General features: G+C 48.2%; 1 protein-coding gene, 1 non-coding gene and 1 pseudogene across 3 annotated transcripts; all 3 read left to right on the top strand.

Moving 5' to 3' along the window:
- Window positions 1–357: 357 nt before the first annotated feature.
- On the top strand, window positions 358–485 carry LOC115833588. The gene has a single exon (XR_004028970.1). It is a non-coding gene; the product is annotated as a small nucleolar RNA SNORA68 (small nucleolar RNA).
- Window positions 486–13945: 13460 nt separating this feature from the next.
- ATP5MC1 (ATP synthase membrane subunit c locus 1) lies at window positions 13946–17044 on the top strand. Of its 2 annotated transcripts, none has more exons than XM_003278743.4 (5): window positions 13946–14021; window positions 14589–14636; window positions 15551–15628; window positions 16330–16508; window positions 16829–17044. In XM_003278743.4, exons 2-5 carry the CDS (start codon window positions 14598–14600, stop codon window positions 16941–16943), a joined length of 411 nt encoding a protein of 136 aa, XP_003278791.1. In that variant the 5' UTR covers window positions 13946–14021; window positions 14589–14597; the 3' UTR covers window positions 16944–17044. The 2 variants fall into 2 exon arrangements, with proteins under 2 accessions (XP_003278791.1, XP_003278792.1); XM_003278744.4 differs by having other exon boundaries at window positions 13968–14091.
- Window positions 17045–20283: 3239 nt separating this feature from the next.
- Window positions 20284–20882, top strand: LOC115833558 (annotated as a pseudogene).
- The last annotated feature ends 1439 nt before the right edge of the window (window positions 20883–22321 follow it).

Here is a 22321-nt window from a genome sequence, read left to right as displayed (position 1 = left end):
TACTGAGGAGGCTGAGGCAGGAGAATGGTGTGAACCTGGGAGGCGGAGCTTGCAGTGAGCCGAGATTGCGCCACTGCACTCCAGCCTGGGCAACAGAGCAAGACTCCGTCTAAAAAAAAATAAAAAAATACAAAAAATAGCCGGGTGTGGTGATGGGCACCTGAAATACCAGCTACTCGGGATGCTGAGGCAGGAGAATAGCTTGAACCTGGGAGGCGGAGTTGCAGTGAGCCGAGATCGCATGCTATTGCACTCCAGCTTGGGCGACAGAGTGAGACTCCATCTCAAAAAATAAAAACTAAAAAGCAAAAAATAAAATATATAAAACAAACAAAAAACAAAACAAAAGTAGGACATGTCACACTTAAACTTAAGACTCTTTTTCTTGCAGCAGTGGTTTAAACAGAGGAACAAACAGGAAGATATTGTCGCCTTTGAGGGGCTGTGGTTGTGCCCCTCAAAGTGACTTTGGAGGTTCTACACCACTCATGGTCACCCAGTCGCCCAGTTAATCCCAAGTGGGGGCTCCCAGGCAATTGCTGTGCCTGACAGAATGTGCCAGGTACTTGATATGAGGTTTGTCAAATGCCCAGATCCCAGTGATTGCAGTCACCCTGCCCTCTCCCGTTTTCTGCAGACCAAGACGCGGGCACCCAGCACCGCACCTGGGCCCACTTCATCCAGATCATGAAGGTGGAGGAGACTGCAGCCAGCAAGTGCAACCGGCCAGCAGTCACACAGCTCCATGACTCCAAGGTTGAGTTCCTGCTGCCTCACTGGGTCCTCTGTGGCCAGCAACAAGCCACGTGTCACCACCAAGAGGCCTGACATCTTACAGGTGAAGGGCCCTCTCACCCTGGGTCTGACCAAATAAACTCCTCAAGAACACCAAACCAAGCCGGGCGCGGTGGCTCACGCTTGTAATCCCAGCACTTTGGGAGGCCGAGGCGGGCGGATCACGAGGTCAGGAGATCGAGACCACGGTGAAACCCCGTCTCTACTAAAAATACAAAAAAAAAATTAGCTGGGCGTGGTGGCGGGCGCCTGTAGTCCCAGCTACTCGGAGAGGCTGAGGCAGGAGAATGGCGTGAACCCGGGAGGCGGAGCTTGCAGCGAGCCGAGATTGCGCCACTGCACTCCAGCCTGGGTGACAGAGCGAGACTCCGTCTCAAAAAAAAAAAAAAAAAAAAAAAAAAAAACAAAAAAAAAACCACCAAACCAAACCAAACAGGACATGATGCTCTGACCAGAACTCTGTGCCAAACAAGAGGGAGGCCTGACCCAGCCATTCAGAGATTCTCCGTGGAGGGAGAATCAGGCATATCCAGGACCAGGACCTCAGACACTGAGACACAGTACCTGCCTCTCAGGTGGTCTCAGCTGAAGACATTAGTGCTGAGATGATGAGGCCAGGGTGGGTGGGGAACTTTCAGGTGGGAGTAGGGGTGAGACAAGGGAGCAGAGCATGCTGAGAGGAGCCAGGAGAGCTTCCAGAACACCTGTGGCTCTCCTATCTCCCTAACAATTCCTGCTTCACTCAAGTTTCCTTCCTGGACAGGAATCCTGTCTTCACCATCAACTGGCTGCGAGACCTTGAGAAAGTCACTTAATGATGCACTGGCTGGGTGAGGTGACTCATGCCTGTAATCCCAGCACTTTGGGAGGCCAAGGCAGGAGGACCACTTGAGCTCAGGAGTTTGAGGCTGCAGTAAACTATGATTATGCCATTACACTCCAGCCTGAGCAACAACAGAGAGAGGCCCTTTCTTAAAAAAAAAAAAAAAAAAAAAAAACAGGCTGGGTGCAGTGGCTCATGCCTGTAATCCAAGCTCTTTGGGAGGCTGAGGCAGGCAGATCACCTGAGGTCAGGAGTTCAAGACCAGCCTGGCCAACATGGTGAAACCCCATCTCTATTAAAAATACAAAAATTAGCCAGGTGTGGTGGCACATGCCTGTAATCCCAGCTACTCGGGAGGCTGAGGCAGGAGAATCACTTGAACCCGGGAGGCGGAGGTTGCAGTGACCAGAGATCACGCCATTGCACTCCAGCCTGGGTGACAGAGTGAGACTCCATCTCAAAAAAAAAAAAAGTAATGGAAAGCCCATCCTTAAGCTTTTGTAGGATACATGGTGGCCCAGCCAAAGACTGGATTTAATAGCCCTCCTTGCAGCTAGTTGTGGCCATGAAACTAAGTTCTGGCCAATGGGAGGTGAGCAGTAGGGAGTCGTGCAACTTCTAGATCCCATGCTTAGAAGGAAGAAAGTTGCTTGCTCTTCATTTTTCTCCTTCTTGCTGATTGAGAAGTGGTAACACCTGGCATAGCCACCTTAGCCACAGAGATGGAAGCCACATGTTGAGGATGGCAGAGTCACTCTGAAAACTCTGGGCTGCTCACCTCTTACTGCTACATGAAAAATAAATGATCTTCTTTCGGATCTATCTTACCTAAGCCACTGGATTCTGGCGCCTCTTTGTTATAGCAGATTACCATGTACCTTTAATTAATGCAGCATGTTTTTTTAAAATAATCCTTTCCTGTTAGAAAAGTGGGCAAAAGGCATTAGGTGATGGTTTACTCACACAAAAAAGGGCTACAAATGGCCTTTACATATGTGAAAATATGCTTAACTTCACTTAGAATAGAAATGCAAGTTAAAAGCACACTATGAGACTGTTTCTCATTAATCACATTGGCAGAAATTCAAAGGCTCAACCATACACTCTGTGGCAAGGCTGTGTGGGAAATAGGTATTCTCATAGTTGGCTGGTGGGAGTGCAAAATGGACCAGGCGCAGTGGCTTACGCCTGTAGTCCCAACACTTGGGGAGGCCAAAGTGGGAGGATCGCTTGAGGCCAGGAGTTCCAGGCTGCAGTGAGCTATGATTGCACCACTGCACTCTAGCCTGGGCAATAGAGAAAGACTCCAACTCTAAAAAAATCAAAAAAAAAAAAAAAAAACAGAAGAAAATAAACGTATCAGAATTGGCACTATCTTCCTCCAAGAGGGCAAAAGCTTGTCCCCTTGCTCCATGAGGGGAGTATTTCATGCTCTGGAACTCCCCATGGGCTCAGGCTGCATCTGATCTCCAAATGAGATCAGATCCTTGCTTCCCCTTTCCCCACTTCCCCCGCTTCCCTTATGTCCTGCTCCGGAGAATGGTCTGTCCATCTATCACTTGCACAAGCATCCCGGTTTCAGGCTGTGCTCTAGTGAACCCAGCCTAAGATACACGACGCTTACTAGCCAGTCAATAGCAAGGAAATGGAACGGCCAGCACTCGCTTCACGCTCTGCCTCTGTGTGACTTGCCGACACACAGAACATCACAGAGGAGGAACACCAGGCCCAAACCGATGAGTGATTAAGAAGTAAGAAGAAAACATGGTTCTTGGTAAGGCAATCAAACTAACAGAAGTGCTCTGGGAAGTCACACTCTTGGGGGAAGAAAAGAAGCAACCCTTGACCAGGCGCAGGGGCTCACTCCTGTAATCCCAGCACTTTGGGAGGCCGAGGCGGGTGGATCACCTGAGGTCAGAAGTTCGAGACCAGCCTGGCCAACATGGTGAAACCCTGTCTCTACTAAAAATACAAAAATTAGCTGGGCGTGATGGTGGGTGCCTGTAATCCCAGCTACTCGAGGCTGAGACAGAAGAATCGCTTGAACCAGGGAGGCGGAGGTTGCAGTGAGGTGAGATCGTGCCACTGCACTCCAGCCTGGGTGACAGAGACTCCATCTCAAAAAAAAGAGAAACCTACCTTCCTACCTTCCTTCCTTCCTTCCTTCCTCTCTCCCTCCCTCCCTTCCTTTTTTTTTTCTTCCCTCTGTTGCCCAGGCTAGAGTACACTCAGCTCGCTGCAGACTCCCTGCGTCCGACTCCTGAATCACTGCCCTGCCCTGCGGGCTGCCTGGGATTGCCGGCGCGTGCCACCACCCCACCCCTGGTTTTTCTCCTTTGGCTGGAGGCGCGGTTTCGCCATGTCGGCCAGGCTGGTCTCCAGCTCCTGACCTCCAGTGGTCTGCCCGCCTCGGCCTCCCGAGGTGCTGGGACTGCAGACGGAGGCTCGCTCACTCGGTGTTCGGTGTTGCCCGGGCTGCAGTGCGGTGGCGTGGTCTTGGCTCGCTGCAGCCTCCACCTCCCAGCCGCCTGCCTTGGCCTCCCAGGGTGCTGGGATTGCAGCCTCTGCCCGGCCACGACCCCGTCTGGGAGGTGGGGAGCGTCTTTGCCTGGCCACCCATCGTCTGGGTTATGAGCTCCTCTGCCCGGCCGCCCTGTCTGGGAGGTGAGGAGCGCCTCTGCCCAGCCGCCACCCCGTCTAGGAAGTGAGGAACGTCTCTGCCCGGCCGCCCCGTCTGGGAAGAAGTGAGGAGCGCCTCTGCCCGGCCGCCCCTTCTGGCAAGTGAGGAGCCCCTCTGCCCGGCCGCCACCCCGTCTGGGAAGTGAGGAGCACCTCTGCCTGGCCGCCCCGTCTGGGATGTGGGGAGCGCCTCTGCCCGGCCGCCCCGTCTGGGAGGTCTACCACAGAGGCCAGAAGCAATGTGGGTGCTGGACGTGGTGGCTCACGCCTGTAGTCCCAGTACTCTGGGAGGCCGAGGCGGGTTGATCACTTGAGGCTAGGAGTTCAAGACCAGCCTGGCCAACATGGCGAAACATATGAAAAATACAACTGACAAACCAACCAACCAACCAAGCGACAACAAAACAGGTCTACCCTGGAGTCATACTCTAATTTTTTCTATTTTCCTCCCTTTCTGATCCTTTATCCCACTTTCTTTTTCTTCCTCTTCCTTCTCCTTCTTCTTTGTCAAATAGAGGATTGAGTTATTATCATTGATCCATACAAAGTCCCTCTCTCATTTATTTTCTTTAATTCCCACCCCCCATTTCTATTCCCCGTTTTCCCATGTGCAACCTTCCTAATATGTTTGATGTGCATCTTTTTGTTTGTATGTACTTTTAGAAAATGTTTATTGTTTTGTGTGCAAAAAAAAATTTAAAAAAACAAACAAAAAAAGAGAAAGAAAACTGTAAGATATTTTCTTTGTTTTTGTTTTCAGACAGGATCTCACTCAGCTGCCCAGGCTGGACTGCAGTGGCACGATAATAGCTCACTGCAGCCTTGATCTCCTGAGCTCAAGCGATCTACCCACCTCAGCCTCCTGAGGCCTGGCTATTTTTTTTTTTTTTAAGTAGAGATGTGGTCTTGCTATGTTGCCCAGTATGATGGGCAAAATCTCAAAATCTCAAAATCCTGAGATCAAGTGATCCTCATGCTTTGGCCTCCCGAAGTGGTGGGATTAAAGGCGTGAACTACCGCATCTGGCTAGATCTTAGCTGTTGGAATAAGGGTATTGATTCATTAACTCAATAATTTACTAATCGAGCACCTACTCCATGCCAGGTACTATCCTAAGCACAGTGAACAAAACAGGCAAAGATCCCTGGCCTCAAGGAGCTTAAATTATAGAAAGAATAAAGAATAAATTGCGACCTTAAATAGGGAGGTCAGGCAGGTCTCACCGAAAAGGCAAGATTTGAGCAAGACATGAAAGAAACTAGGTGCCGGGTGCGGTGGCTCACGCCTGTAATCCCAGCACTTTGGCAGGCTGAGGCGGGAGGATCACCTGAGGTTGGGAGTTCGAGACCAGCCTGACTAACATGGAGAAACCCCGTCTCTACTAAAAATACAAAATTAGCTGGGCGTGGCAGCACCTGTAATCCCAGCTCCTGGGGAGGCTGAGGCAGGAGAATCGCTTGAACCCGGGAGGCAGAGGTTGCGGTGAGCCGAGATTGTGCCACTGCATTCCAGCCTGGGAAGCAAGAGCGAAACTCCATCTCAAAAAGAAAAAGAAAAAGAAAAGAAAAACCGAAACCTCGGGTCTCTCCAAAGTATCTCCCACTGAGCTCCCTCTGCTGGACAAATGTGAAATTGCTTCCCCTTTTAAAGATAATCTACCGATAGTTGTGGAATGCAACAACCATGTAAGACTAACCTTCCAAAATGGATTAGAGGCCGGGTGCGGTATTTTGGGAAGCCGAGGCGGGCGGATCACTTGAGGTCAGGAGTTCGAGACCAGCCTAACCAACATGGTGAAACCCCGTCTCTACTAAAAATATAAAAATCAGCCAGGCATTGTGGTGCATGCCTGTAATCCCCAGCTACTCGGGAGGCTGAGACAGGAGAATCACTTGAACCCAGGAGGTGGAGGTTGCAGTGAGCCAAGATCCAGGCACTGCACTCCAGCCTGGGTGACAGAGTGAGACACTCCCATCTCAAAACAAATAAACAAAAAAGTGGATTAGGGGAGAAAGGCTCCCATGAGATACCTCCACCTCCATTATTCACCATCCATACCGTGGGGCTAAGGCCCTTAACTGGAGAGGAACTGGGATGGATGAAAGGACCCCCCCTGGGCCAGGCACAGTGGCAAACACCTGTAATCCTGGCACCTTGGGAGGCCGAGGCCCATGGATGTCTTGAGGCCAGGAGTTAGTTCGAGACCAACATGGCAAAACCCCGTTTCTAAAAAAAAAGAAAGAAAGAAAGAAAAAGAAAGAAAAGAACCTCCCTAAGCAAGCCTTGTCTGAATCCTTACTAGGCCTGGAAATTCTCAAAGAAGACAAGCTTCCTGGGTTGAGTTTTTTAGCAGCGACTCCCCCTAAATGAAATGCTCAAGCCATCAGGTTTTTTAGGAATTGTAGCACCAGGAAAAAACAATACATAGTGCTGGCCAACCGAGGCCTGAGATTTTTTTTAAGCCAGTGTTGCAGGAAGACTCAACCCCAGACAGACATACAAAAGATTCCCGCAATCGTAGGAAGTGGATGGCTCAAACTGCACAGTTCCCAACAGGAAACACTACTCATTGCTTGTCTTTGGAGCATTCCTGAAGGATGCTCGTTATACAAGGGAAGTCTTCCAAACAGGTAGACCATAGGGACCAAAGAACTCACTGTCCAGGAAGTGAGTTACACAAAAACAAGGCTTGTGAACTTTCTTGGTTCTGTCATTGGCTGCTTCTATCATTTACCTGTACAGCCTTGTCCAGCAAGACACAACACATCTCCTGGACCAATGGCCAAGTATGGTGCTTCCCTGGAGGTGTCCCTTTTCCTAATGGTAGCTATTGTGAATGTCCCTTCTTTTTTCCTCCCACTATTGCATGTGAGTAGTGATTAATAGTAGGTATTGCCAATCAATTAAAATTGGGAAATTGTAATGGTCAGTAATATATAAGGAAATATACCTTAAAATTGATATTACATATGTGTGTATATTTAGGAATATTTTGTGTTCGAAAAATTCAATGAACCAATAAAATTAGATTAACATGTCTTGGTCACTAAAATGCTGGCAGGTACAAAACTGATTATAGAAATAAATTGGGAGGCCAGGCGCAGTGGCTCACACCTGTAATCCCAGCACTTTGGGAGGCCGAGGCAGGTGGATCATGAGGTCAGGAGTTCAAGACCAGCCTGGCCAAGATGGTGAAACCCCATCTCTACTAAAAATACAAAAATTAGCCAGGCATGGTGGCAGACACCTGTAATCCCAGCTACTCGGGAGTCTAAGGCAGCAGAACTGGAATTGCTTGAACCCGGGAGGCAGAGGTTGCAGTGAGCCAAGCCGAGGTCACACCATTGCACTCCAGCCTGGGCCACAGAGCAAGACTCCATCTCAAAAAAAAAAAAAAAAAAAAGAAAGAAAGAAAAGAAATAGATTGGGCTGGCCAGGAGAGGTGGCTCACGCCTGTAATCCCAGCACTTTGGGAGGCTGAGGCAGGTGGATCACGAGGTCAAGAGATCAAGACCATCCTGGCCAACAAGGTGTAACCCCGTCTCTACTAAAAATACAAAAATTAGCTGAGTGTGGTGGCGCATGCCTGTAGTTCCAGCTACTCGGGAGGCTGAGGCAGAAGAATCGCTTGAACCCAGGAGGCAGAGGTTGCAGTGAGCAGAGATCGCACCCATGCACTCCAGCCTGGCGACAGAGTGAGACTCCATCTCAAAAAATAAAAAAGAAAAAAGAAAAGAAATAGATTGGGCTGGGTGCAGTAGCTCACACCTGTAATTTCAGCACTTTGGGAGGCCAAGGCAGGAGAATTGCTTGATCCTAGGAGTAGTGAGACCAGCTTGGGCAAGATAGTGAGACTCAGTCTCTACCAAAAAATTAGCAAACTGGGTGTGATGGTGTGTGCCTGTGGTCCCAGTTACTCAGGAGGCTGAGGTGGGAGGAATGCCTGAGCCCGGAAGGTCAAGGCTGCAGTGACCCATTATTGTGCCCCTGCACTACTGCCTGGTTGAAGGAGCAAGATCCTGTCTCAAAAAAAAAAAAAAAAGGGCCGGGCGCGGTGGCTCAAGCCTGTAATCCCAGCACTTTGGGAGGCCGAGGCGGGCGGATCACGAGGTCAGGAGATCGAGACCATCCTGGCTAACACAGTGAAACCCTGTCTCTACTAAAAATACAAAAAATTAGCCGGGTGTGTTGGCGGGCGCCTGTAGTCCCAGCTACTCGGGAGGCTGAGGCAGGAGAATGGCGTGAACCCGGGAGGCGGAGCTTGCAGTGAGCCGAGATCGCGCCACTGCACTCCAGCCTGGGGCACAGAGCAAGACTCTGTCTCAAAAAACAAAACAAAACAAAAAAAAAAGGCTGTACTATTTGACTCTTTTTTTATTTTTTATTTTTTGAGATGGAGTCTTGCACTGTCACTAGGGCTGGTGTGCAGTGGCACAATCTCGGCTCACTGCAACCTCTGCCTCCCGGGTTCAAACGATTCTCCTGCCTCAGTCTCCCGGCTAGCTAGGACTACAGGCACCTGGCTAATTTTTAAATATTTTTAGTAGAGACGGGGTTTCACTATATTGACAAGGTTGGTCTCAAACTCCTGATCTCATGATCCGCCCGCCTTGGCCTCCCAAAGTGCTGGGATTACAGGCGTGAGCCACCACGCCCAGCCCATTTGACTTTTTTTTAAAGACAGGGTCTCACTATGTTGTACAGGCTTCAGTGCAATGGCAAAATCATAGTTCATTGCACCCTCAAACTCCTGGGCTCAAGCAATCCTCCCACCTCAGCCTACCAAGTAGCTGGGACTGCAGGCATGTACCACCACGCCCCACTAATTTTTTGTAGAGATGGGGTCTCACTGTGTTACCCAGGCTGGTCTCAAACTCCTAACCTCAAGCAATCCTCCCACCTAGGCCTCCCAAAGTACTGGGATTACAGGTGTGAGCCATTGTGCTGGCCTCACATTTCTTAATTTTTTAAATCAGAAGAGAGGGAGAAGGAACTTGGAAGTTAGTGCAAAGATAATGACTGAGAACCATAGACTGAAGGTCTAAGTTGTTGAAAAAATGGAATGCAGGCTGGGCACGGTGGCTCACGCCTGTAATCCCAGCACTTTGGGAGGCCGAGGTGGGTGGATCACGAGGTCAGGGGATCAAGACCATCCTGGCCAACATGGTGAAACCCCGTCTCTACTAAAAATACAAACAAAAAAAATTAGCCGGATATGGTGGCGGGTGCCTGTAGTCTCAGCTACTCGGGAGGCTGAGGCAGGAGAATGGCGTGAACCCAGGAGGCAGAGCTTGTAGTAAGCCGAGATCACGCCACTGCACTCCAGCCTGGGCAACAGAGCAAGACTCCATCTCAAAAAAAAAAAACTCTCTCTCTCTCCATATATATATATGTGTATATATATACATATATATGTGTGTATATATATACATATATGTATATATGTACATACATATTTTTATATATACATATATGTATATATGTACATACATATTTTTATATATACATATATGTATATATACACATATATTTATATATACATATATTTACATGTATATATACATATATACATATATTTACATGTATATATACATATATACGTATATATACATATTTACATATATACATGTATATATGTATATAAATATATATACATATATATATTTATATACATATACGTATATATAAAAATATATACGTATATACGTATATATAAAAATATATATACGTATATATAAATATATACGTGTATATATACATATATATACATATATATACACATATATACGTATATATATATAAATTAGCTGGGCGTGGTCGTGGGTGCCTGTAATCCCAGCTACTGGGGAAGCTGAGGCAGGAGAATTGCTTGAACCCAGGAGGTGGAGGTTGCAGGGAGCTGAGACTGCGCCACTGCACTCCAGCCTAGTGACAGAGCAAGACTCCGTCTCAAAAAAAAAAAAAAAATTAGGCAGGCGTCGTGGCAGGCGCCTGTAATACCAGCTACTTGGGAGGCCGAGGTAGGCAAACTGCTTGAACCCGGAGGCGGAGGTTGCAGTGAGCCGAGATTGTGTCATTGCACTCCAGCCTGGCAAGAAGAGCAAAACTCCATCTCAAACAAAAAAGAGAGGCCGGGCGCTGTGGCTCAAGCCTGTAATCCCAGCACTTTGGGAGGCCGAGGCGGGCAGATCATGAGTTCAGGAGTTCAAGACCAGCCTGGCCAACATGGTGAAACCCCATCTCTACTAAAGATACAAAAAAATTAGCCAGGCATAGTGGCGCGCACCTGTAATCCCAGCTACTCGGGAGGCTGAGGCAAAAGAATTGCTTGAACCTGGGAGGCAGAGGTTGCAGTGAGCCAAAATCGCGTCATTGCACTCCAGCCTGGGTGACAGAGCAAGACTCTATCTCAAAAAAAAAAAAAAAAAAGAAAAGAAAATGTTTTTCTGGCCAGGTGCAGGTAGCTCACATCTGTAATCCCAACACTTTCGGAGGCTGAAGTGGGAGGATCCTTGAGGCCAGGAGTTTGAGACCAGCCTGGACAACATGGCAAGATCCCACCTGTAGTCCTAGATACTTGGGAGAGTGAGGAGGGAGGGTTACTTGAGCCCAGGAGATTAAGGCTATAATAGTGACTGCACCACTGCACTCCAGCCTGGGCAACAGAGTGAGACCTGTCTCTAAAAAAAAAAAAATTATTTAAAAAAAAAAAGTTTTCCTAAGAGTCTAGAATTGTGAGTTGCCAGATTAGTGTAATTTTTAAAATATTTTTCTGCCGGGCGTGGTGGCTCAAGCCTGTAATCCCAGCACTTTGGGAGGCCGAGGCGGGCGGATCACGAGGTCAGGAGATCGAGACCATCCTGGCTAACATGGTGAAACCCCGTCTCTACTAAAAATACAAAAAATTAGCCGGGTGTGTTGGCGGGCGCCTGTAGTCCCAGCTACTCGGGAGGCTGAGGCAGGAGAATGGCGTGAACCCGGGAGGCGGAGCTTGCAGTGAGCCGAGATCGCGCCACTGCACTCCAGCCTGGGGGACAGAGCAAGACTCCGTCTCAAAAAAAAAAAAAAAAAAAAATATTTTTCTATTATAAAGTACCCATACTCATAAAAATATAAATCAACTTATTATACCCTCTAGAATTAACTATTAATTTTTAATATTTTTTTCATTCTTTTTCCATGTGTATTTTTTCACAATTATATGCATAGTTTTGCATTATAAAATATTTCTCAATATAAAATCTTCTTCAAGTCCAGGAGTGGTGGCTCATGCCTGTAATCCCAGCACTTTAGGAGGCCAAGGCGAGCAGATCACTTGAGGTCAGGAGTTCGAGACCAGCCTGACCAACATGGTGAAACCCCTTCTCTACTAAAAATACAAAAATTAGCTGGGCATGGTGGTGCGTGCCTGTGATCCCAGCTACTTGGGAGGCTGAGGCAGGAGAATTGCTTGAACCGGGGAGGCAGAGGTTGCAGTGAGCAGAGACCGCACCACTGCACTACAGTCTGTGAAACAGAGTGAGACTCTGTCTCAAAAAGTAATAATAATAAAAATAAAATATTCTTCAAAAACATGGCCGGGCGCACTGGCTCACACCTGTAATCCCAACACTTTGGGAGGCTGAGGCGGGCGGATCACGAGGTCAGGAGATCGAGACCATCCTGGCTAACACGGTGAAACCCCGTCTCTACTAAAAATACAAAAAATTGGCCGGGGTGGCCGGGCGCGGTGGCTCAAGCCTGTAATCCCAGCACTTTGGGAGGCCGAGGCGGGCGGATCACGAGATCAGGAGATCGAGACCATCCTGGCTAACACGGTGAAACCCCGTCTCTACTAAAAATACAAAAAATTAGCTGGGCGTGTTGGCAGGCGCCTGTAGTCCCAGCTACTCGGGAGGCTGAGGCAGGAGAATGGTGTGAACCCACGAGGTGGAGGTTGCGGTGAGCCGAGATCGCACCACTGCACTCCAGCCTGGGGGACAGAGAAAGACTCCCGTCGCAAAAAAAAAAAAAAAAAAATTAGCCGGGCGTGGTGGCGGGCGCCTGTAGTCCCAGCTACTCGGAGAGGCTGAGGCAGGAGAATGGCGTGAACCTGGGAGGCGGAGCTTGCAGTGAGCCGAGATTGCGCCACTGCACTCCAGCCTGGGAGACAGAGCGAGACTCCGTCTCAAAAAAAAAACCAAAAAAACATTATTTTATTTCCTGTTTTATTTCTGCTTATTTCATCAAGTGAATATATTATAACTTATTTCACCTTTTACTGTCAGTGGAACATTTACTTGTTTCCAATTTCTACAAACTCTGCAAATGCACATCTTTTTAAAAGAATCTGCATTTCTGATTCTTCAAAATAAATGCCTAGAAGTGATATTACTGGATGAAAAGTGTATGGAGAGCTTAAAGGCTCTTAGTTACTCAAGAATTACTGGGTCAAAGAGGATGGCTCATTCACAGCCTTTGAATAAAAATAAATATTGCCAAACTGCTTTCAAGGAAGGTTTTCTAATTCATCCTCTCACCAGCAATATAGGACAGCGCGTGGCTCACATTAATAAAAAGAACTCTGCTGTTTTGAGCAGTACTAAGCGGTGCGTTTAAACTTATATTTCTTTGATTAGGAAGGCTGACATTCGTTCCTGCAATTCATATTTCTTCCTTAGTGAATTGCCTGTTCCTATCCTTTGCTCGTTTTTCTACAGGGATATTATTTCATTCTTTCAGTGTTGTTTTTACAAAGTAAACAATTTTTTTTGTTTGTTTTTTCCCCAAGACGGAATCTTGCTCAGTCCCCCAGGCTGGAGTGCAGTGGCGCGATCTCGGCTCACTGCAACCTCGGCCTCCCGGGTTCAAGCGATTCTCCTGCCTCAGCCTCCCAAGTAGCTGGGATTACAGGCACGCGCCACCATGCCCGGCTAATTTTTGTATTCTTAGTAGAGACGGGGTCTCACCATGTTGGTCAGGCTGGTCTCGAACTCCTGACCTCAGGTGATCCGCCCGCCTCGGCCTCCCAAAGTGCTGGGATTACAGGCGTGAGCCACTGCGCCCGGCGCAACAAATTTTTTAGAAAGCCATCTGGATGCTAGTCCATGACTGCTGAACACCGGCTGAGGCCCACAAAACTGCGCTCACCGCTTGGGGACTTTCCAGCCGGCCTTTATTCTCCATGGCGAAAGCGGTCGTTCCACAAACCTCCACAGTGGGAATTACTACAAAGGCATGGGCTCTCCCGGCCTCGAATGTCTCGCGGGATCTCAGCTGTCCTTGGGGGCCTCCTCAGCACAACTACCAATCCCAACATGCAACGCGCCCCGTGGCCCAAGCGCCCGAATGAATGCTCGGGGCCAAAGTCATGTGTCTGACTGCGTCACACGGCCCGTCATCTCTCCCACGCCTTTTTCTTCAGCTTCCACCTTGGTCGCCATCTTGTGCGCGAGGTTATGGAACCTCTGAGTCCTGCCAACTCTATGGTCGAGCGTTTCAGGGATCGGCCAATCGTAATCCAGATCTCGTAGGAAAGCCCCGCCTCTATCCGCATGGAGGCGGGAATTGCCACGAAGCTCCTGTGGAGGGAGAGGAAGCAGCTGCGGAAAGCCAATAAGAGTGGCGGAATCGATTACGTCAACCAATGGGGACGCGGGGATATTACGGCCAATGAGAATGGAGAAGGTCCAGGACACGTGGGTGGGGGAAGCTGAGCGCTGAGACCAAGGGCTAAAGCTGAGAGGTGAGACTGTCACCTTGAGCCGGGCGAGCGCTGTGGGCCAAGCAGGGGTTGCAGGGCAGTAGGAGTGCAGGTGACTTGGGGCCGGGAGCCAGCAATAGGCAGGGTTGTGGGCTGGGCAGTGTGGAGGGTTATTTCCCACCAGTGCTGGGAGAGGCGATGGCAATCTAGATATGGCCTTATCAATGAATGTTAGTTACCAACGGTAATGAACGATTGACTGCCTCGGCTGGGGCGGGTCGAGGACTGCTGTGTAAGATGGGCGGGACCCTGCGCGACACCTGCCCAGTGTCCGCCTCCAGTCTTCCCAGGAGACCATTCCCTTTCGCAACATTTCCTTCCTGGGGCTTGGGCCCCTTTCCTTGACTTCCGATCTGCATGACTTTCCTTTGAAGACCCGCTGCTCTGTCCCTCCGACCTCTAATGCCCTCCTCAGCTGGGGCACGGTGCAAGGAAGAGCGTGGTCTAGGGAGGACGGGCGGGGGTGAAGGGGACGACCAAAGGTCGTCATTGTAAACAAACCACCAGGGTCTCAATGGGATTATTATTACTATTTTTCCCCCTCTGCAGACTGAAAAAATGCAGACCGCCAGGGCATTACTCATTTCTCCAGCTCTGGTAAGCTGCCGCGCCGCGGTGCTCTGTAGTACCAGGTGTATGGTGTGGACGCCATCAGTGTTTAATGAATGAACCCAGGGGAGCTTGGCGTCCTGATGATGTAGGCTCTTTGAGGTGGCTGTAGGATGTGATGAAGGTAACCCCTGTTTATCTGGGCCTGTGAACCAAGCTATCTTGGCTTTGGAATGTGGTCAGAGAGTCTGGATTTAATTTTTATCCCCAGTCTGGCCTGGCCATAGAGACAGCCCACTAAAACAGTGGTTTTCAACAGTGGCTGCACGTTAGAATCATCCAGGGAGCTTTTAAAAATCCTGATGCCTAGGCTGCACCTTAGACCATTTGCATCAGACTTTGGGAATGGGGGTGGAACCCAGGCATCTGTATCTTTTAGACTTCTCCAGATGATTCCACTGTGCAGCCAAGTTTGAGAACCACTGCACTAAAAATTATTTCAAAAAAGGCATGTTACAGATGGCTCTCCTTAGATGGCTATTCCAGTCGGTTTCCAGGGCTGACTGACCCACTCCATTTAGGGTGTGTAGCCGTGAGTGTATTTTAGCAGAATAAAGTTTCCCCCATCTGATTACTTGGTGATCTGGGTATAAACCTTTCCTGTACCTGCTTTGGTATTAGTGTGGGTTCTTGTTCCATTCTGGGAAGCCGATTAAGGCTGTGCCCAAAGAAGTGAACTTTGGTTTGGTTTTGAATGGTGAAGGTTGCCACTGCTGACTGTATCAAGCTATTAAGACAGCTGTCTCTGGGGCAGGCCTATCTGATAGAAACAGGAATAAATTGACCTTGAAATACATTGAACTTATTCTGTTTATGAAATCTGTAGTCATTTTTGACAGCTCAGCAATTAGGATTTTTTTTCCTTGACTGATTTGGTAGGATGTGGCTTTCTGATTTTACAGATCCGCTGTTGTACCAGGGGTCTAATCAGGTCTGTGTCTGCCTCCTTCTTGAATAGCCCAGTGAATTCATCTAAACAGGTAAGGGAGGAATAGCTCTCTTAGGAATGTTCCCAAAGCCCGGGGTGGTGGCTCACACCTGTAATCCCAGCTCTTTGAGAGGCTGAGGCAAGAGGATCACTTGAGCCCAGTAGTTCAAGACCAGCCTGGGCAACACAGTGAGACCCCATCTCTACAAAAAAATTAAAAAATTAGCCGTGTGTGGTGGCATGTGGCTGTAGTCCCAGCTACTCCAGGGCTGAGATGAGAGGATTGCTTAATCCCAGAGGTCGAGACTGCTGTGACTGTGCCACTGCACTCCAGACTGGGTGACAGAGCAAGACCCTGACTCAAAAAAACCCATTCATTAATTAATTTTTTAAAAATCAAGGAATATTCCCAGACAGGGGTCCTTCAGTTTAAGTTGCCTTTAGACCAAAGTGGGAGGAGAGTTGGAGAATCTGTATGCTTTAATAGTTCTAAGTCCCCCAGGGTAAGCCTTGTAGGTGAGAAACTTATAAAAGTGAGGTGTGCCTAACCCATGAAATTTCCCTAGTCCTGTCTGACAACAGACTCTAAGACTAATTCCCAGCATACTCTGCAATCAGAGTATTCTGCATTTACCAGGCAGTCTGCCAACAGTTTCAGAGCTCAGGTGGTGGGGTGAAGGAGGTAGAGTCAGCCACCTGTCCTTATGCCATACTGTCTCTCTGCTATCTCGCCTGCCTTGCTTCTCTTTCTAGCCTTCCTACAGCAACTTCCCACTCCAGGTGGCCAGACGGGATTTCCAGACCAGTGCTGTCTCCCGGGACATTGACACAGCAGCCAAGTTTATTGGTGCTGGGGCAGCCACAGTTGGTGTGGCTGGTTCAGGGGCTGGCATTGGAACGGTGTTTGGCAGCTTGATCATTGGCTATGCCAGGTAAGTTTGGGTGGCCTACAGCATCTCCTACTGTAAATTCCACCCTGTTTGGGGAAGCCTCAGCTGGAGGAGCTCCCTTCTGGAGCCTTCAGGTTGATTTCATCTACATCATAGTTTCTCCAGAGAAAACATGTGTCCAGCCTTGCTCACTTAAACTTACCAGGTTGGTCCACTCTGCTTGTCCATCCAAATCCCCAGGATCTGTGCAGTCTAGGCCCTCTCCCAGGAGTAACACTCCCCATTCACCTCACCGTCCTGTGTCCTCCCCTCCCCTCACCCTTTCCTCTCCCTCAACTGGCAATGATCTCTGTCCCTCTCAGGAACCCGTCTCTCAAGCAGCAGCTCTTCTCCTATGCCATTCTCGGCTTTGCCCTGTCTGAGGCCATGGGGCTCTTCTGTTTGATGGTCGCCTTCCTCATCCTCTTCGCCATGTGAGGCACTATGGGGGGTCACCTGCCTGTTGCTGCTGCAACTCCACACCATTCTTGGTGCTGGGATGTGCTAAGATTTACCATTAAATACAACGTTTCTCTAAACCCGTCTGTGCCTCTGTCCTTTGACCTTCAGGAGGGCCTTGGTAGAAGGGTGAGGAGAGGGAATTTGCTCAGCCATTGGTGATTGGGAACTCCTCAGGGCTGAGAAGGAGCACTGCCATGCCTGTAAGAACACAGAGGGTTCTCATGTTCTCCCAGGAGGAATGTGGGTTTGTCTGAGTAATGAGATTTTTGCCTTTTCCCTTCAAATTTAGTACAGTTGGCCCTCTGTATCCATGGGTTCCATATTTGTGGATTCACCTAACAGTAGACAGAAAATATTCAGGAAAAAAAGTGAATGGTTGTGTCTGTACTGCACATGTACAGGCTTTTTTTTCTTGTCATTATTCCCTAAACAATACAGTATAGCCATTATTTATATAGCATTTACCTAGTATTTAGGTATTATAAGTAATCTAGAGATGATTTAAAGTATATGGGAGGATGTGCATAGGTTATATGCAAATACTACACCATTTTATATAAGGGACTTGAGCATCTGCAGTATCCATTGGGGTCCTGGAGCCAATCTTCCACAGATACCAAAGGATAACTGTAACAACTGTATATTAATAGGTTACATTTTTGAAGGGCTTAATTTATACCAAGCATTTTACATTTGTTATCTCAACAACCCTAAGAGTTATAAGCACAACTTTAAAACTGTTTTGCAAATGACAGACCCAGGGTTTGGGGAAGCAAAATAACTTATCCAGTATCACAGAGCTAGTAAGTGGCAGATTGGGGATTTCTCCCTCCAGGCCAGTTTAAACCTTAATTGCAGTGTTGTCCTATCTATTTTCTTTTTTTTTTTTTTTTTTTTTTGTCCCATCTATTTTCATTCTGGTCACACAACAATTAATGTGGCACAGAAAGGGAAACTTAGTCCCAAAGAAGTTGTATAGGCCGGGCGTGCTGGCTCATGCCTGTAATCCCAGCACTTTGGGAGGTCGAGGCAGTGGATCACCTGAGGTCAGGAGTTCGAGACCAGCCTGGCCAACATCGTGAAACCCCGTCTCTACTAAAAAGTACAAAAATTAGCCGGGCGTGGTAGTGTACACCTGTAATCCCAGCTACTGGGGAGGCTGAGGCAGGAGAATAGCTTGAACCGCGAAGCGGAGGTTGCAGTGAGCCGAGATTGTGCCACTGCACTCCAGCCTGGGCGACAGAGTGAGACTCCGTCTCAAAAAAAAAAAGAAGTTGTATAGCAGGTGAAAGGTAGAGGTAGGCTTCTATCTGCCTGTGTTTAGCCCCATTTGTAGGTTTCATTTTCACTATCAATTAGCCTTTCTCAGAATATCTAAATGTTCTGAAAGCAGATAAAGTACACAATCCTGGTTCTTGGAGCTCCAATTTATCATCTTAGTTTTGCTAGGGATAAAAGACTATCTGGAGCCAGGCATGGTGGCTCATGCCTGTAATCCCAGCCGAGGCAGGTGATCACCTGAGGCCAGGAGTTCGAGACCAGCCTGAACAACATGGAGAAACCCTGTCTCTACTAAAAATACAAAGTTAGCCGGGCATGGTGGTGCATGCCTGTAATCCCAGCTACTCGGGAGGCTGAGGCAGGAGAATCACTTAAACCCAGGAGGCGGAGGTTGTGGTGAGCCGAGATCATGCCATTGCACTCCAACCTGGGCAACAAGAGCAAAACTCCATCTCAAAAAATAAAAAAAAGATGATTTGGGGGCGTGTGCCAACTAATGAATTCTATAAAGAGCTTCGTCCAACATCTTCTTTGGGTTCTCAAAGTCTATGCCCACCAGTCTTGCCCCTCTTGGCTAAAGTGGGACTGATAACCCACGTAAAATTAGCTAAGTTGACATATCAATAGTTGCTGCTTCTGTAAGTCCTTTCAGGAGCAAGCCATGGACAGAACTCACGCAAAGATGCTGGGAACGTGGTCTGTCTCAAATTGGATGGCTTCAAAAGGAGTAGTAACGTAAAGTGGGATCCATTCTGTGAAAACCTTATACCTCAACTGTAAAATGTGAAATAGTGAAACCAAGAAAATATCTAATTGGTGTTAAGAACACCTTCTAACTGAAAGGCAACTAGCAAAGAGGGTTAAAACATACAGAAAATTTGGATTCCATTTACGTGCAATTTAAAGACAGTCATGTAGGTATTTAAGCATCTTCCTAGGGACCTTAGGGGAAGCAAAGAAATCTAATTCTAACGTCCTTGCCCTCAAGGAGTTTGGGGCACCAACAGAGTAGAAATAAGTACACCATGCCCTACATCATTGTATATGTGGGTACATGAGCTATGTGCTATAGAAGTTCCCAGAGGAAAAAGGAGGCTGGTGTGAGTTATGATAACGTGGGCTAACATTTGAGCACCTGTGTGTCATGCACAATGCTAAGCACTTTCCATGATTAACTTCCAACATCCCTATAGAATAAGTCAGTTTACAGGTAAGTAAGCAAATGAAGAGGCTCAGAGAGGTGAGGCATTCTGCCTAAATTCTACTAAACCACAGCTGGTTAGTAAAGCTGGGATTCAAACTCCAGAACCTGTGTTCTTAGCTTTATGCTGACTCATCTGAGGTTTGCACAAGTGTGGTGACTTGCCCAAGGTCATAGAGCATGCCAATGATTCGAATCCCAGTCTGTCCGACATTTATACAATCATGGCCTTTCTACCCCAGGATTTCTTGACCTTGGCATATTTGGGGCCAGATAATTCATTGTTGTGGAGGGGACTCCCTCGTGTAGTGTATGTTTAGCAGCATCCTTAACCTCTACCCATTCAATGTCAGTAGTGGCTGACATCCCCACCCAAGTTGTGACAACAAATTGCCAAATGTCAGAATGTTGACAAATGCCCCCTGGCTGGGGGGCAAAATCATGCCCAGTTGAGGCTACTGGTCTACCACAATCTGCTGCGTCTCCTCAGCCTTTTCACCTTAAGAAACTCCCTCAAGGTTGCCCACAACAAGCCAGTGACAACCTGAAGCAAAACCCAGGAATCTCACGGCTGAATAGGAAATGGAACTGAGGTTGAACTGGTGACCGATGTTTCACTAAGCGAGCAATGGATTAACTGGCAATGCTGTTACACAAACAGAATGGCACAGCTGGCTTCCTACCAGGTCACTTCCTACCACCTCCAGTGGCAATCAAGAAGCAGCCCCCAGGGAAGGTGGTTGCTCTATCTTTCCTGTGAAATTCCAGGAATCCAGTTTTTGCCAAGAGGCTGATAAGAATTTCCTGCTCTTTGGTCTCAGCTGCAGAAGCAAGATGAAGGGAATGTCAACATTTGGCAAGCGTTGCAATAAGACACACAAGTCATGCCACCACTATGGCTCTAAGGCCTACCACCTTCAGAAATCGACCTGTGGCAGGCCAGGCGCGATGGCTCACGCCTGTAATCCCAGCACTTTGGGAGGCTGAGGTGGGTGGATCATGAGGTCAGGAGTTCAAGACCAGCCTGGCCAACATGGTGAAATCCCGTCTCTACTAAAAATACAAAAAAATTAACCGAGCGTGGTGGCAGGCGCCTGTAATCCCAGCTACTCAGGAGGCTGAGGCAGAGAATTTCTTGAACCTGGGAGGTGGAGGCTGCAGTGAGCCAAGATCACACCACTGCACTCCAGCCTGGACAACAGAGTGAGACTCCATCTCCAAAAAAAAAAAAGTTGACCTGTGGCAAATGTGGCTACCCTGCCAAGCACAAGAGGAAGTATAACTGGAGTGCCAAGGCTCAAAGATGAAATGCCGCTGGGACTGGTCGAATGAGACACCTAAAAGCTGTATACCACAGATTCAGGCATGGATTTCATGAAGAAACAACACCTAAACCCAAAAGGGCAGCTGTTGCAGCATCCAAGTCATCTTAACAATTTCAACCAATAGGCCGGGTGGGGTGGCTCACCCCTGTAATCCCAGCACTTTGGGAGGCCAAGGTAGGTGAATCACGAGGTCAGGAGTTCGAGACCAGCCTGGCCAACATGGTGAAACCACGTCTCTACTACAAATACAAAAAATTAGCTGGGCGTGGTGGCAGCCGCCTGTAATCCCAACTACTTGGGAGGCTGAGGCAGGAGAATCGCTTGAACCCAGGAGGTGGAGGTTGCAGTGAGCAGAGATCGCGCCACTGTACTCCAGCCCGGGTGACAATGCGAGACGCCATCTCAAAAAAACAACAACAACAAACAAACAGATGTTACAATCAGAAGCTTCAAAACATCTAGTCCAAGTTCTGATTATTCTCTTTAGTGTAAGGTTTATGACCTGGTGGGAATTCTTTTTCATTTATCTCTGGCATTTAACCAAGACAAAAGGCTGGCCCTGGAGGTCTACCCCAGAGGGCCATGGGACCCAGGATTTTAGGGAAGGGAAGGAAAAGGATCTTCATGGTGTATCTTCTCAGAGGATTGAGGCACAGCAGAGACCTGAACCCCAGGACACTTGCTAATACCTGTCAGGCGGAGGGCACTTGCGTAGGTGCCACGAGCAAGGTGCTACCAAACCTTGCTGCACCAAGAGACAGCCCAATGCACTGTAGTTAGTGCTAAGGAGAGAGAGGCTTTGATCCAGGTTCCTGAGTTCCACTCAGTTGTGTCAGTTACCTCTGAGGGTATGGAAGTGGCTCCAAGGACGCACATGTTTGCCCTCTGCCCAAGCTGCCAGGGGAAAGCAGCTAAGTGTTGGCCTTGAAAAAGTGAGCACTGAACTAAGAAGCACCAGCTTATGTTCTGCTGCCTCTGTCTGGCCCTTCCTCTCTCCCCCAGCTTAGAGGCCTCCCAGAGGTAGTTAACTGGTCCTTTAAGCAGCTACCATCCCCTGCAGCCCTTCAGGCCCTGACTTGCAGGTTCTCTGTGCAAGCTTGGCTCAGCCTTTTTGGAAATATAATAGGTATAGTACTGTTAAAATGAGGGCACTGGGGGAAAAAAGATGAAGAAAAAATAAGCATAGCAGAGGAAGTAAATGCTAAGATATATAGCTGCCAAGCATGGTGGCTAATGCCTGTAATCCCAACACTTTGTGAGGCTGAGGCAGGACAGTCACTTGAGGTTGGGAGTTCAAGACCAGCCTGGGCAACAAAGTGAGACCTTGTCTGTCTGTCTGTCTGTCTCTCTCTCTCTCTCTCTCCCCCTCCCTGTCTCCCTCTCTCTCTCTCTCCATATATATATCCGCACCTGGCCTCTGAACATATTTTTAGATAAAAACTGTAAGATCTATAGCCAGGGGAAGGGCAGCTGGCTACCATGTTCTTATTTCCATTCTGTTCACCAGTTATGGAACACCCACTGAATGTCAGGTCCAAGTGACAGAA

This window comes from Nomascus leucogenys, unplaced genomic scaffold (assembly GCF_006542625.1).
Source record: "Nomascus leucogenys isolate Asia unplaced genomic scaffold, Asia_NLE_v1 Super-Scaffold_258, whole genome shotgun sequence".
Classification (NCBI taxonomy): Eukaryota; Metazoa; Chordata; class Mammalia; order Primates; family Hylobatidae; genus Nomascus; species Nomascus leucogenys.
This window is presented reverse-complemented; position numbering and strand designations above follow the sequence as displayed.

Bases quoted from the DNA above. Each gene is read 5' to 3' on its own strand.
- ATP5MC1 (XM_003278743.4), top strand. From the start codon at position 14,598: ATGCAGACCGCCAGGGCATTACTCATTTCTCCAGCTCTG. The intron at 15,629-16,329 runs GTAAGGGAGGAA...TTCTCTTTCTAG, and splicing joins CAGTGAATTCATCTAAACAG to CCTTCCTACAGCAACTTCCC. The intron at 16,509-16,828 runs GTAAGTTTGGGT...TGTCCCTCTCAG, and splicing joins TTGATCATTGGCTATGCCAG to GAACCCGTCTCTCAAGCAGC.